The 14,635-nt window shown below is 30.4% G+C and overlaps 1 protein-coding gene across 5 annotated transcripts in view; it reads left to right on the forward strand.

Moving 5' to 3' along the window:
* The window catches only part of LOC141449818 (sodium-dependent nutrient amino acid transporter 1-like), a 115,455-nt gene that overhangs the window by 86,292 nt on the left and 14,528 nt on the right, over positions 1 to 14,635 (forward strand). The window contains exon 1 of one of the 5 annotated variants that reach the window (XM_074119625.1): positions 562 to 762. The exons of the other annotated variants lie outside the window; for them this stretch is intronic. Coding sequence (XP_073975726.1) covers positions 712 to 762 — 51 coding nt within the window. The 5' untranslated portion in view covers positions 562 to 711. Of the gene's footprint in view, positions 1 to 561; positions 763 to 14,635 lie in introns of those variants that run through there. 5 annotated transcript variants of the gene reach the window in all.

Consider the following 14,635-nt stretch of genomic DNA (forward strand, 5'->3'; position numbering starts at 1 on the left):
TAAGAAAGAAAATCATGTAATGCGGAATTTCATGAATATTATCGAATGTCTATAAATATATTTATATATTTAAATATTTAAATATAAATATATGTATTATCTGAAGAATGTTATTTTAGAAAATTTTGTATTCTGGGCAAAGACGGGGGCTATGTCAGGATTGTGAGTATAAGAAATTTTTCGTAGACTAATTAGGTCGCTTAGAGAAGAACAGCTTTTTCCAACAACCAGAACTAAGCTCATGGTCTAAACCTCCGATTGCTTAGCCACCAGCGTAATTAAGAAGAGCATTTTATATAGCTTTGCATAAAAAGTAATTAATATATTACTATTTTAATTTTAATTTAAATAAAAAAATTCTTCTCTCGGGTAGTAATTATTTAATTTAAATCCACTCTCATTTATTTTTTGCTAGATATTTCATTAAATAGCGCAGACAAGGTCAAACATACATGCAAATAAGTATTCGTCCAACCGTCAAATTGCATTCATTATTTGCATGAAAATTTTAACATGAATTACGTAAAACTTTTTTTTCCCCAACTGATATAAAAAAAATCTATAATTTATACATTCAGTTGGTACAATTTATAAGTAACATTAAGTTGTTTTTTTTTGGAGGAGGAGGTTATCGTTTGGTTTTACTTTATTTTGTAATCTTACTGATTATCATAACTTTAGGGAAATTGTAATAAAAATTGCAAAACGTGAATGAACTTTGACAAAGAAAACGGGTATGCAGATCACACCGTGAATGTAAAGGTCAGTAGCCAAATTTTAATGTAATCTTTTTTCTTAGTACATGGTCACAATCATAAAATGTAATGAAATTTCTTGAAATAAAATATTCACAGGTTATTATAAACAGCTTCAGTAAGGGTCCATCCAAATTGGCTGTCATTTACAATAATAAATGAATAGAGTGCTTCAAAAAAAAATGTTCAACCAAAATCAACTAAACACATGAGCAATGTGGAACCAATGTCTTTTAGTCTACAATAGCAATGTTTGCGTTTCAGTATTGCATTCATAGTTTATATCTGCAAATATCTACGGCTTCAAATTATTGACAACACTGTTGTAATTGATCACTTTACACATTGATGAATACAGAAATCTAGCTAGCTAGCTAGCTAACAAACCGTAAAATACGAAACCACGCCTTGTAACTTTCCAATCAGCTATTATGTAAATATTGATGTTCCATGCCCTTTCTAAATGATTAATATCACACAGTTCTCGTATCTAGTTTGCTCCATCTGATTTTGGTGACTGTAATTGAACTTTACATAGTTCTTAAATGATATACTAGTGAAACTATGAGCTTGGTCATAGTTTAGGTTTTGAACCTTCAGAAATATTCAATTTTTATTAAAATAAAATGGCATTAAAAAAGTTCTGTTCCGAGAATTGTTTAATTAATTAGTATATTAACAAGTCAGTGAAGATCTTACATTCTGCTAAAAAAAAATGCACAGTTTTTTCAAAGAAGCTGATTTTAGGATTCCATGCGCTGTTTCTTCTTCCGTAAAATCAACAAAAATCCTCAGCAAAAGGTCAAATGGTAAGTTAGCCTTTTTATGTTCCACAAAAGTCTGTTATCTCTCAGTAAGTCCGTGTATTATTCAAACTGAGAGATACAATGATGGAAATGAGAGGGTGAACTTAATTATATTTTTGTACTGTTTAATGCTTTACCCTTAGAACTGGATTGTTTCACGAACTGTTCTGAGTAATGTTTTTTTCAGTAAAAGAGATTTTAATTAGTTTATGAGTTAACCCTTATTTAAAAGTTACACGTTTTTAATGAATGTTCGAAGCTTTGATTGACGTCATCCCATCAGAGAGTTTTCAGTTTTCATTGAAGCTGACTTTTTCTGAAGTTATTTAGGAATTATAAATTAAGTTATAGTGATCCATAGCTTCATCAAATTATCTCTATTCTGTTGAATTCTTTCTATATGATTATCATGTTATTTTATTCATCAAAAATCTAATATTGATTATTGATTGTCTTTTAGAACAATGTTGTCATCAGAAGTTGAACTCTATATTCGTTTGTTTGGTTAGTTAGTTTCTGATAAAATTGTTACTTTTTTTTTAGTGAATATGTGGCTGAAAACACGTTTTTTTTTTAAATTTCAGTTCTGGTTAAAGTTGGTACCAAATTATTAGTTGGTAGATCGAATTACAACTTCAATATTGCTTCTTCCTGCGATTCGTTGTTAATGGATTCCTTTCTTCTGACACACAACCAAGATCTAACACAATCTTCCTTAAAATCTGTTTTTCGTAATATCAGTACATGAATTTTTGATGACAGTGAATGGGAACTACTCAGTTAAGCAGGAAATAGCAAAGATAATTTTTATGTCGAATGACGAAGCCTAGAATATATTGTTTGTTAAAAGCTTTCCTCATAGAAGCCAATCTGGCCTAATGTCTTTTATCTCTTATCTTTTTTTTTGTCGTTCCGGTCCTTCTGCTCTTATTCTTCAGAATTCTTCTAAAAGATCATCAATCACAAAAATTTTTCCGCAAAGATAAGAAAATAGAGGTAGCATTATGTGATGACGGCTAGTGGAGGATCTCCTTTGTCCTTATTTTTTCTTTCTCTTTGCACTGCTTACCTTCTTCTTTGGCCAAAATTCATTCTTATCTAATGTTGGACACTGCAAAGAGAGTGAAAGAGAAGTTTAGTAAGTGTGGCGTTCATTGGACGGAACTCTCTCACAAGGGAAGTTCATACAACATTCCTATCTCGCGTTGTTTGTAACACGCATTTTTCGTGCCAGATACGACTCAGTAAAAGTCTATATTTTTTTTTTTCGTGTAACACCCACATGAAATAGAAGTTTTTTTTCGGTTTCAGCAGATTCTTTTGGATTTTAATAAATACGACAGCTATTTAAAGCATTTCCTTTATTAGAAACTTTCTTTATTTTAAGTTTAAGAACTGAACTGCAGCCTATAAGAGTAATAAAAAGTTCAAATGTCCATTTTTTTATTATAATTACTTGATAGTCCATTTTCATAAGTTTGTTTTTAAAGTAATATATTTTTATTTGCTATAGATTCAACCAGACCAGCAATCTAAAATGCTGTATATGATTTGATTCAATATTGAACAGAAATTTAACCCTAAACTGAAATTTAAATGCTATTTATATCACACACTAATGTCCATATCGTCTATCATTACTCTAGAAAGTATTCCATTGTAACCAATTCTTGAAGTGATGTCATTTAAGGAGATTTAGAAAGACTTTTAATTAGGTTGGCACATATTGTCTTTTTTGAATTCAGTTCCTATTGGTATTTACAGTTCTTGATGAAGCTGTTGATTTCGTAGGAACTACGCTTGCACTCTTTATTATTCTAATAACTTTATTTTGAAGAACCTGTATCCGTTTAAATTTTAAATTTCATGAGTAAATATAAAATTTTACTTGATTTTAATGTTGGACTTCCAGGTTGTTAGTTACACCTTATCCCGGTACAAAACACAGACGTTTTCAGGAAAACCTTTTTTCCATGTTTAAAAAGTACAAAACGAATATTTCCAATGAAAATTCATAAAATATTGTAAAGTTTTTCCTATCTTTTTCTAGAAACTTCACAACTATAACTAATGCCTGCCACTAGTTAATTAAAATATGTGGGTTTGCTTAAATAATAAAACTCGCTAAAGTTGTAAGTAATAACCTGATTTATTAACACATTACCTTTACTAACATTAACATTACTCACATTAGCAACTAACGCTATTCATTACAGTCACCATTTAAAACAGTCACAACAGTTTACTGTTACTTACTCACTACGTAACGCCACAAAACTGTTCCACGACTGACCACTGGTCCGCACTGCCCCGAATTGCGCTAGACTCAACCTCACTAACAAAGCTCTCCTCACTAACTGACTAACCGCCCGACTAGCTAACTTTAAAGCACTCCGCAACACTGACTCTCTCAAAACTGTCACTTCCAAAGTGTCTCTCCAAACTATCTTTCCAATACTGACTCAAAACTCACTCAAAGACTTCACTAAAAACTCTAATAACTGACTTCTCCAGCTGTGTCTGCCTCCTTTTAACTGCGACTGCCCCACTCCGTCTGTGTCACGCCCACCGGCCGGTCACTAGCTGAGGAAAACACACACTGCCACTACCCCAACTGGGGCCGCCTCCTCCAATTGTCTGTCTCACTCCTACCTGTCAATCACTGGCTGGGAAAACACATACTGCCACCACCGTAACTGGAGCCTTTCTCTTAGCTGGCTTTTACACAGCGGTGGTCCGTTACAGGCTACGGTCACTAAACTCCTACAACAATCTAGCCCTTTCTCCTCTGGCTCAGGTAGAGACCGGCCTTTTGTTTACACAGTGTCGGCTTGTTACCGACTTTGGTGGCTCAACCCCTAGAACAATCTAGGCCTTTCTTTTTCGGCTCAGGTAGAGACCGGCCTTTTGTTCACACAGTGGCGGCATGTTACCGACTTTGGTCGCTCAACCCCTAGAACAATCTAGGCCTTTCTTCTCTGCCCAGGTCAACTTCGTTACAATATAAATTATGTATTATTGCCACATTTCCTCTTAAAAGAGCTCTGGAAAAAATACTACATATCAGGACTGTTTTTTTGTAATCGTACATCTCATTAACTGTGAATCACATATTAAACATTGCAATCAAATAAATTAATTTCAAAACATGGGAAGACCATATTCTCTGAATGCTAGCCGGGATAAATGGCTCAAACTCAATTAGTAGGTGTTTTATGTTGATTTTTTTTTTTTCTTTAATACAAAAAATGGGAGAATTAATATTATTCCCAAAAATTAGAGATAAATTAATTTGAGTCAATTAATGCCTCATTTGTCAGGCTGGCTTCATATCCAACCATCAAATTAGTTGAGTTAAAAAACAGTGCATTGTTGAGGATAATCCAATTGGGTTCTTATTTTACAGTTGTCCTGGTCAAATACACAAATAGAAAAAAAGCAGAATAGGATATAAATGCGTAGCTTTGTGAAATCCAGTTTAGAAGACGAATAAAAAACATGGAACTAAGAGGTTTTTTTTTTTTAATGTCTAACAACTGAGACGAATAAATGAAGCGGTAAAATGTAATAAAATAAATAACCTTTCTAAACGATATTCAGCAGACCATATATTTTATCTTTAAGTTATTTGTACAGTCAAAACAAGAATTATTATATTCATCTATAATATATTTCTAGAATTCTATGAAAAATATGTTCTACCATATGATGAAAATGATATCAATATGAACGATATGAAGTTATAAAAAGATATACTTTTTATTTAAAAGTGATTAGCATGTACAAGTTAACAGTTAATTCAAGAAATATGAACGAAGAAGTCAGTTTTTAAAAAGAGAAGCGTCAACAACTTATATCTATGATGAACTTATAATCTAAAAAAACAATCTACTTTTAAATTTCCATCAGTTATTTTTTTTATTCACATTTATTAGATTATTAGATTTACAGTATAAAACAAAGTATTTTTTTTAAAAAATAGGTATTTTTTAAAACGCTTATTAGCCAGGAAAGCGGGGCAATCTCCAGTTGACATGAAGAAACATTTCTTTTGCTCTTTTTCCATTTAAATAAAAATAAAAAAAAAAATGATTACTGTTGTGGCAGCCTTTTATTAATATATTTATCCGACATTTTTGTTTTAAATTTTTCTTTTGTGTATAAAAAAGGCAAACGGAATTAATTTAATTTCTGTTTAAGACAGTGTTTTATTTCAGACAGACCTTCTATCATGCTAAGGGAGAAATATTCTTCTTCATCTTCTCGTACATTAGCATTTTTTTCATTCAACCCTGCACTTTTTTTTTACTTTTTATTCTACTTTATTCCAGAAGTTTATTTTAACAAATTATTGTTGAGATTTTAAAAAGAGATTAACTTGAAGATGAGGAGGCGTGTTAAATGCAGGCCTACTTTTATGCTCTTCGTATTTACATTTATTAACATTATTTACTATGAAAATTCATTTAAATAATTCTTTACTTTTTTTGGTTTCTCGGTTTTTGAGAACGAAAGACATTAGTAAACCTTTTTCCCTTTTAAACATGGTCTTCCAAAGTTGATTTGGATAAAAGAGTTTAAAAAATGTTTCTCTTTTGATGAGAAAAATCATTTGGAGTGATACAAAGTTTGGTATCTGATTTTAGAAAAATACCTTAATTAAAATTAGAAGATTCTTTTTATAGAATGAGTAGAGGTGTGACATTTAATTTAAAAGATAAAGTTTACTTCTTCTTTTTAGCTCTAAAATTCCTAACTTCCCTCTTTTATTAACAATTATTTTCTTTCTACGCGTCTTGGGCCACTTCTATTCCTGAAACCACCTTAAGCCACTTATCTATTTTGCTTCGGGACTAGTACAGGATCTATCCTAGTAAATGCTACAGCAAACTTCTTACCATTCCCAAACTTATCACCAAAGTTCTGTCTTAGAGGAAATCAAATTAATATCGTTTTAAGAGAATTCAGAAACGCGTCCTTCCTGTCCTCAAGTTCTTTTCTAACACTCTCCCAACAGTCATCAGGTCAAGTTCCAGGTTTCAGATTTCTGTCACTTTATAGTCTTATGTATACAAAAGAAATAATTGTCTCAGGAAATTGAAATGTTACCCAACCCTATTTATTTTAAGAATTTTTGAAAATATGGTTATGTTCGCAGTATTGGATAATATCTTTAGACTTGTCTCCGTCTTAGAAAGTATGTTTCTTGCAACTCTGACTAGTTTCAGACTTTCAACCATAATTAGAGGTAGATTAATTGGTTTAGGGTTGAGATTTTGACTTAACTTACGTTACTGTCTCAGACTAAGCTTGTTGACTGAGGCGCACCGAATCTGTACTAAGAAAGGCATTCCTGCTTATAAAAGAAAGAACTCTCTAGACATTTATATGTCTGTCAATATATAATTTAATATATGTTTTATACAACTATAGAGCTTCATCATTTTCAATGAACTCTGTAATCATCTTTCTGAGGAAACAAATGTTATGTGCAATAATACTGTTTCGTAATTTACAACCTTTCTTACAAGTCTGTCAGAATATAGCAGAGGTCGATCCAACTATACAAATATAATCCCTTGATTTGAAAATAATTTATAGAAAATACTAAGTTTTGCATTTCTATGTAATATTTTATTTAGTTAAAAGAAAAATGCGTAACTGCATAGGCTTTAAACTACCAAAAAATTCAATTTCTTGTGATTGATTCCATATGTACACCATATTAAGATGTTATAAGTATCTTTAAACATCTGTCTGGAAGAAAATATACAATAATTTTTAATTAATGCACTCATGGCCATGATTTTCAGGGTTTTTTGTTTTTGTTATTATATCTCAGTGTTATAAATAATTCATTAAATTAATTACAGACGTGAGGTCGTCTGACACTGTTACTATGCTTAGTATTTACTTATGTTAATAGCTTTTACTGGTATCACGTTGCTCATTTCTATTAACATAAGTTATTTTTTCAAATTTCTCATTTTTTATTATTACTTTATTTATGTATTTTCATTTGATTTTATTTATTATGTAATAAATTAAATGATTTCTATGTAAGTTTGTGATCTATTTCGTATTGAAAAAACTAAGGAAAGTCAACGTAAGTATGACAAAGAGTTACTCAGTTGGCATTAACAATATTGGGCAGATCAATCTCCAAGAGTCAAACTGGACAAACTTTGCCATGTTTGAAGTTCATATTAATTCCATTAAAAGATGCGTTGAACCACTGAAAAATCTGTTACTGAACAAATCTAATTTTCTTATTACTTCATTACCTAAAGTTCACCATTTTAATGTGATAACACTTACCCAACTTTATCTTTTAACTCTGCAATTAACTTAATTAAACTACCACCAAAAAAAAGTTTATTATAAGGAATGAAACAGATATTTCAGGTGAAATTTCAAAACAGAAGATTTGCTGTTCGCAATTCCTTGGAGTCAGATAAAGTAAAAAGTATAAACGTAAGTTTTATGGTAAGATAATGAGAAAGATAACTCCCACTTCTCACTTAAAAATATTTATATGAGGAATTCTGCAAATGTTTTATAAATATCAATTATAAACAAGTCCTTAAAAAATTCAATATGAGTGAACAAAATCTTAGTACTTAGTTGCTAACACAACCACAATCAATACACAGCAAAAAAGTGAAAAAAAAATTATTATGAACTGTTTGCGAGTTAATTTATTAAGAGATTTTTTGTGACATTTCTCTCGCAAACTGTATTCTTTAACTTTAGTGGTTATTTTTGGTAAACTAACATTTCTATAACAATTTTTTTTTGGTAAAACATAATGTTTCTATTTTGTGATCAAAGAAAATGAAAATTTTGACTTTACGATTGTTAAGAAAAGACTTATCATCTTATTATACATTCAATTTTGTTTATTATTCTTATTATCATCACATAAAGTATAATAAATATGTCTAACCCGACTAGATGTTTACAAAGTGAAGTTAACAGCAATTTATTATGCAATTTTATGCATTTCTAAGTGATATCCATCCACCATTACGACAAGGTCGTATTAGCTTTTATTTTATGTACTTTGTAAAAGTACTAATCGCGACATTATGTAATTTACTATTGACAAGGACTCGATATTATATTTAATTGAGAAAAATAGTTAATTTTATAATGTGTTTCTTAAATGCTATTTATTTCTGTAATCATACGTACTTGTTTCTTTTTCATTACATATTATTTCAAAAATTCCTTTTCTGTGCACGAAAGAGAAGTTTTTTATTTAATACTTTTATTATATTAAAAAGAAATCGACTGTAAAACTCTTCCAGGACTCTTTTTCTTCAATTCTCAATTCTTTTTCAATTCAATTCTTCAAAACTTATTCTTTCTGAAGCATCGATTGTTTACTAAATTTGACTTTAGTTCTGACTTATAGTTAATCTGACTTTACTTCGTGTAGTACTTAAAAAACTGTATACTTTTTGTAAGAATTAAATCTGACTTCAATATTGCAGAGTTTGAAGAAACTTTGTGACGTAGAAAGGACCTTGAAAAGTATTAAAAAGAAGTATCATTAGTTTAAGTAGAAGAAATAATGTTTAATCTAAATAAATTATCGATCAATTCTAGTATCCACATTTTTTCGTTACACTCTTGTCACATATCTGTTAAAGGACTTGAAAAATCTAAGTAGACCACCCACAGACGTTGAATTTACCTGCACCTCAGTTTAGAAAAACATACGGGTACCAAATGGATGAGGCAGAATAGCTTGAGTGGGCAAATTGTCACTTTACTGCAAAGCGTAACAAAATTTACTGCTAGATCGGATGTTTAAGTGAATGAAGCCGTTATTTTTCATAGTTGATCATTTATGTGGTCAGTATAACAGATATTGCACTTGAAGTTTTTATCTTCATTTTTAGATTCAGCAAGATCGGCTATTTGTTTGTTTATGGTTTTTTTTATTTATTAAAACCTATAAAATACGTATAAAATTAGTTTGCTATAAAAATATTTATATGATGGTGAAGTTTTCGATTCATCTAACAAAATCACAAAAGCAATATTGATAGACACGTTCTTTATTAAACTATCTTTCATTTTAACATTTGAAAAATAAAAATGAATTAATCATAACTTATTCTTCTTCTTTCTTCTAAGTGATTGCTCAATGAGCCCTTTCGATTTTTGGGTCCATTTTTAGAGCTTGCCTTCTCATCTCGAGTCAAGTATTTGTTTATTCTATACTTTATAATTGCATATTGCTTAAACAATTATTTAATTAATGTTTGTTGGAAGTGCTTGGAGGGGATATTTGGTTTTTATTATTAGTGCCAAAAGAGAGAATAGGTCCTAAAAGAATGAATGAGAACCACTGCTGTACAAGACCCGCCGTACCAATTTCGTGAAAGAGGTTGCAAAATTCGAACTAGATCAGAATTACCAACAAAAACTTGGTTGTGGTGCATCACGTTTATCAATTTTGATCTTTTTATAACATTTATTAACTTCTTAGCTTGAATATTTTGCAAAATAGAACTCTTCTCAGTGAAATTCAAGTTTACATCGGAGATTTTTGAACATTAGTTCTTGTACACAGTTGATTGACAAATATTACAGCCGATTTCTAGATCAAGGGCCATTGTTAGTGAGAAAATTACACCGGACATTTGTTGTAAATGTTTATGAGCAGTCTTTGTGAAAGTATGTCTATTCACAGTGAAAGTCCATTTCATTGGTAGCGTAGTAGGTAACGGATATGTAACAAGATTTACTATTATAATAACTGCCCAATTTCATTGGAACTTCTAACTGGACAACGATTACATAATGCGTAATAGCCACGACGTCAGGAGCTGTAGCAGAAGTCAACTGGTAGGTACAATGTATAACTTTAGCACATAAGAGTTACATCGGGCGGGGGTTTGTACCACCTTTGGACAACTAGTTTCTTTGAGCACATTTTTTCGTCTTATATTTTATGCTTTTTGGTTACGCTATAGTTTTTTTTGTTTTTTTAGTTTTGATGGAGAGCAGGAAGTCAATGCTTTATTGTTGTGTCGTCAAGGTTACAAGCATTGAGGATTTCTTTTTTTTGTATTTGTCACTTTTTTTTTCTTTTTTTAAAGAAAAAATTTAACCGCGGTAATGAAATTAGGCTGCGTTCAAAATAATCTTGAAGTTTTTTTACTTGTTTGATGGGTTTAAAAACCTGAAGATATGATTAGACTTTCATGGTTGTTTTTTAAAGAGCCTTTCGTAATCTCGAAAATCTATACTTCTTTTTTTTTACATTTTTCTCCTGACAATAAGGTAAGAATGTTATTGTTAGAAGGAACTATAAAAGATTCTGTAAGAAAACCTATAACTCGGCCTTAATTCATAATTTGGTACCATTGAGCTAAAGATTTTTCTGTTAATTTAAATCTTTCAAATTACCTAAATGTAAAAATTAAATTGTAAAAAATTGCAAAATGTAAAAATTGTAAATTAAATGACGTTGTAATGTCTACTGGATATAAAAATAAACTGAAAAGTCTAGCTCTCTGTGGATGCTGTGAACGAAGTATTTGAACAACGAAAATCTCATAAAACCTTTTAAAAGAATAAAGTTCAAGTAATCCATTTGGAAATAGTTTGTTAGGAAATTCATCCAGCCAAAAACCGGAAATCTTTATTAATTGTCAAAAGGTCCTCATGGATGAGAACCTCAGAAATTTGGTGAATTAAGTGAGAGATATCTAACCTCAAATACAAAACAGAGATCTCGTTGGCAAATTTCGGCACAAGAAATTCCCTAATCAAGCATGCTAAATTTACCCAAACATAAATTAAATATTTCCTGAACAAAGGGTCTACTGTAAGAGCCATATTGCGACAAATATTTTTTGGAAACTTTACTTCCGCCGACCTCCATGTGGGTCAGGATTATGTTACCCTGGATATACTGAAACGATTCTTCTGGTGTGAAGTTTCATCATCCATTGGATCCTTGCACCTGCCAGCCTTTACAGACTTTATGGTTCGCTGTAATCCTCAAGAGAATGAATAACTTTCTTATTATTGTAAACAATTTATCCAAAATATTATTTGGAGTAGTTCTCCAACTTTATACCATTTTATTGATCTTTTAGGGATGTTTACCACTTGCCGTCAAGTATCTGTGAATCATCAGTAATTACGAGTACTTAAAATTTGTGAAATAAATAAACAAGTCATAAATAAACAAACACCAGCATTTAAATAAATATGTACAATTGACATTATGATCGTCGTTGATGTCCTTATTTCAATCTTAAAATGTATTTAGCTCCTCAGTTTTTTCTCTTTTTGTTTTCTTACTTTATATTTATTTATTTGAGCAAAGAGTTAACGCGCCTTCAAGATAAATAATATTGCCTTAAATTTAAAAAAGAAATTTATGCAGAAACAAAGTTACTGTATTTAGTAATTACATTGTAATAGTTTTGTTGTACAAATCGCACAGCGTTAGGAAAAACGAGAAATAATCAATTCAACCGACCACATTTCCGGTGTTCCAATTTTGCTTTACCTATTGCTTTTACCTTTTATTTGCTATGTTGCTCTATTATTATTCATCCTACTATAATTATTTATCTGCTATTTTATTCTGTTTTTAAGTATCATCAATTCATCAAACTTTTTGTTTTGGTCGTTACTTTAAGCTACTCATTATTTTAAAAACAGCATTTTTGAGTATAGTATGTTTGTGTCTATTGTGCATGAATCGATGTCGACTTGTTGATTGTATCATTACGTTTGAAATCGATCCGTGAGAATCACGAATAAAACTCAAGTAATAAATTACTTAAGCGTTTTATAAATGCGATCTTATTAATCCAGTTCAAAGAATAGATAACCGCACTTTTCCTGATACATTGCTAAAATACTTATGTCTTTTGATAGATTAGCAGGCTGAATTCTTGTAGGAACAGTACGGTGAATTCGAACTGTTTCAACTTTACAGTGTAAGTTTTGTTGTAAAACAACTACGTTAATTTGAAGTTAGTGACGTTTAAATTTTGCTAATGATTTTTTTTTTTTTGTGAAATATCTTAAGGAAGTTTATTTTAAGAAATAGATTTCATAGAAATAAAAAAACGTAACAGGAATGTACTTTGAAAAAATATGCTTTAATCTTGTGGTGCTTGAAATCTGCCTGGGATTTTCCACTTAATCGTACTTTAATAGTTTTCTTACCAAACAAAGAAGATCTGGGGGAAAACAATAATTCCAAGGATAATTTTAATGAAAAAGAAAACTAGCGACTGGGAATCACGTGTATATATTTTATCTAAAACGTTCATATACTATAAATTTCTGCAACAATACGCATCATAAAGCTCTTACACTGGCTATTAGTTCGTTTTATATCAATTTTTAATCATTTGATATCTGATTAACATCTAAAAAATGAAATCCAATGCAACAGGTTTAAACCTGCTTACTTCACTACAGTATTTTTGTTAAACGTCGAGCCGCTTATCAGTCCTATCTTCCTTTTAACATCCAATTTCATACTAAGTTCAGAAACAATTTAAGTTTATTCAGTTTGTTTGTATCCTTTCTAATTTAACACCAATAGATATAATTTGGAATCCAATTTCATTCCGGGAAACCTTTTTTGTAACTGAATTGGCATTGTACTTAGTTTTTTAGATTTTACATTGTTCTCACAAAACTCATCGACGTCGATTCGACCGAGTTGATTTTTCACCAACTTATTCTAAGATCTTTTTGAATATTTGGCCAGTTTTTCGTTTTTCATTGAAGCATATTTGTGATAACAAAAATTTGTGAAATCCTGCCTTTATCTACTTGCCAAATTTAGCGTAAAATTATCAGTTATGAAGGAAGTTTATTAATTGTGCGTTGGTAATGCAGTGAAAGCAAATTGTTTGAGGGTTCCATGACAGATTTTTTTATGGCATACATTGTAAGAATAAGTAAAAAAAATAATATAATTAAAATCATTGTAATTATCAGTCATAAATATTATTTTTTCCTTTAAGTTCTGAATGAAAATGAACGTAATGAGCTTCTTCAATGCTCTTGAAGGTTTTTCCGGGTTTTCTTTTTCCTCATTTCATCTTTTATTTCGACGTCAGAATTTTTTTTAATGATTTGTAAAACAAAAGAAAATACCTCATTCATTGTAATATGTAAACAGAATAATTACTGAGTTCCTTTAGCCTTATAATTTATTACAGTCAGAGTAGTACTGGTGATGATTAAAGTGTAATCCTCTAAATTAAATTAGTTACTGAAATATTTTAGTTCCCGTACAATTTCCGTTGAATGCATCCTGTACATATTTTTGGAATTCACGTCATCCTTAATTCAGAGGATGATCAGCGTGATTAGGTTCTTCTTCTATTTAGTGATTACATCATTTCTGCAATACTTTCCTCTTTATTTGATAGAAATTTCAAGGGCAATTCTAAAGACCTAACGTAAGTAAATATTTATTTGATTGTGTCATCAATGTAGTATTTACAACTATTTACTCGTATTTAATTCTTAAACTAAGTGACGCTATAATAATTGGCGATGTCTGAGACCTAAAAATGTAGTGACCTTTTCGACGGTACAAATATATTTGCATTAAATTTTTTGGGTTGAAAAGCATTATATTATATTTAAATTTAAAGTTGAAATAACATGATTTTTTCATTTTATTTTTTATTCATATTAGAAAACGTGAGACAAAACGGCCAGACATGGTCAGCTCATCACGATAACTTGTTATCACGTTGTGGTAAGTTTACTTTTACACATCATTCACGATGAACAGTAGATCTAATTTTACAGATTCCTTAACACTATGATTCATGATCTTTATCACATTATACGTATAGCTGCAGGGTTAACATGTCTCTTATTATTATTAGCATTTATTTAATTCTCTAACAGTATAACCTCATTGAATGAAACTTTACCAATGAACGTCCTAATAACCTCCTTTTTACCTAACTAAATGACTGTTTTGAGAGATATGCTTGGCTGATAGAGCCCTCACAGTTTTATACGCATCGTATCCTATTTGCACTTAACTTTGTCAACTAAAAA

This window comes from Rhodnius prolixus, unplaced genomic scaffold (genome assembly GCF_049639745.1).
Source record: "Rhodnius prolixus isolate KJV_2025 unplaced genomic scaffold, Rpr scaffold_2, whole genome shotgun sequence".
NCBI lineage: Eukaryota > Metazoa > Arthropoda > Insecta > Hemiptera > Reduviidae > Rhodnius > Rhodnius prolixus.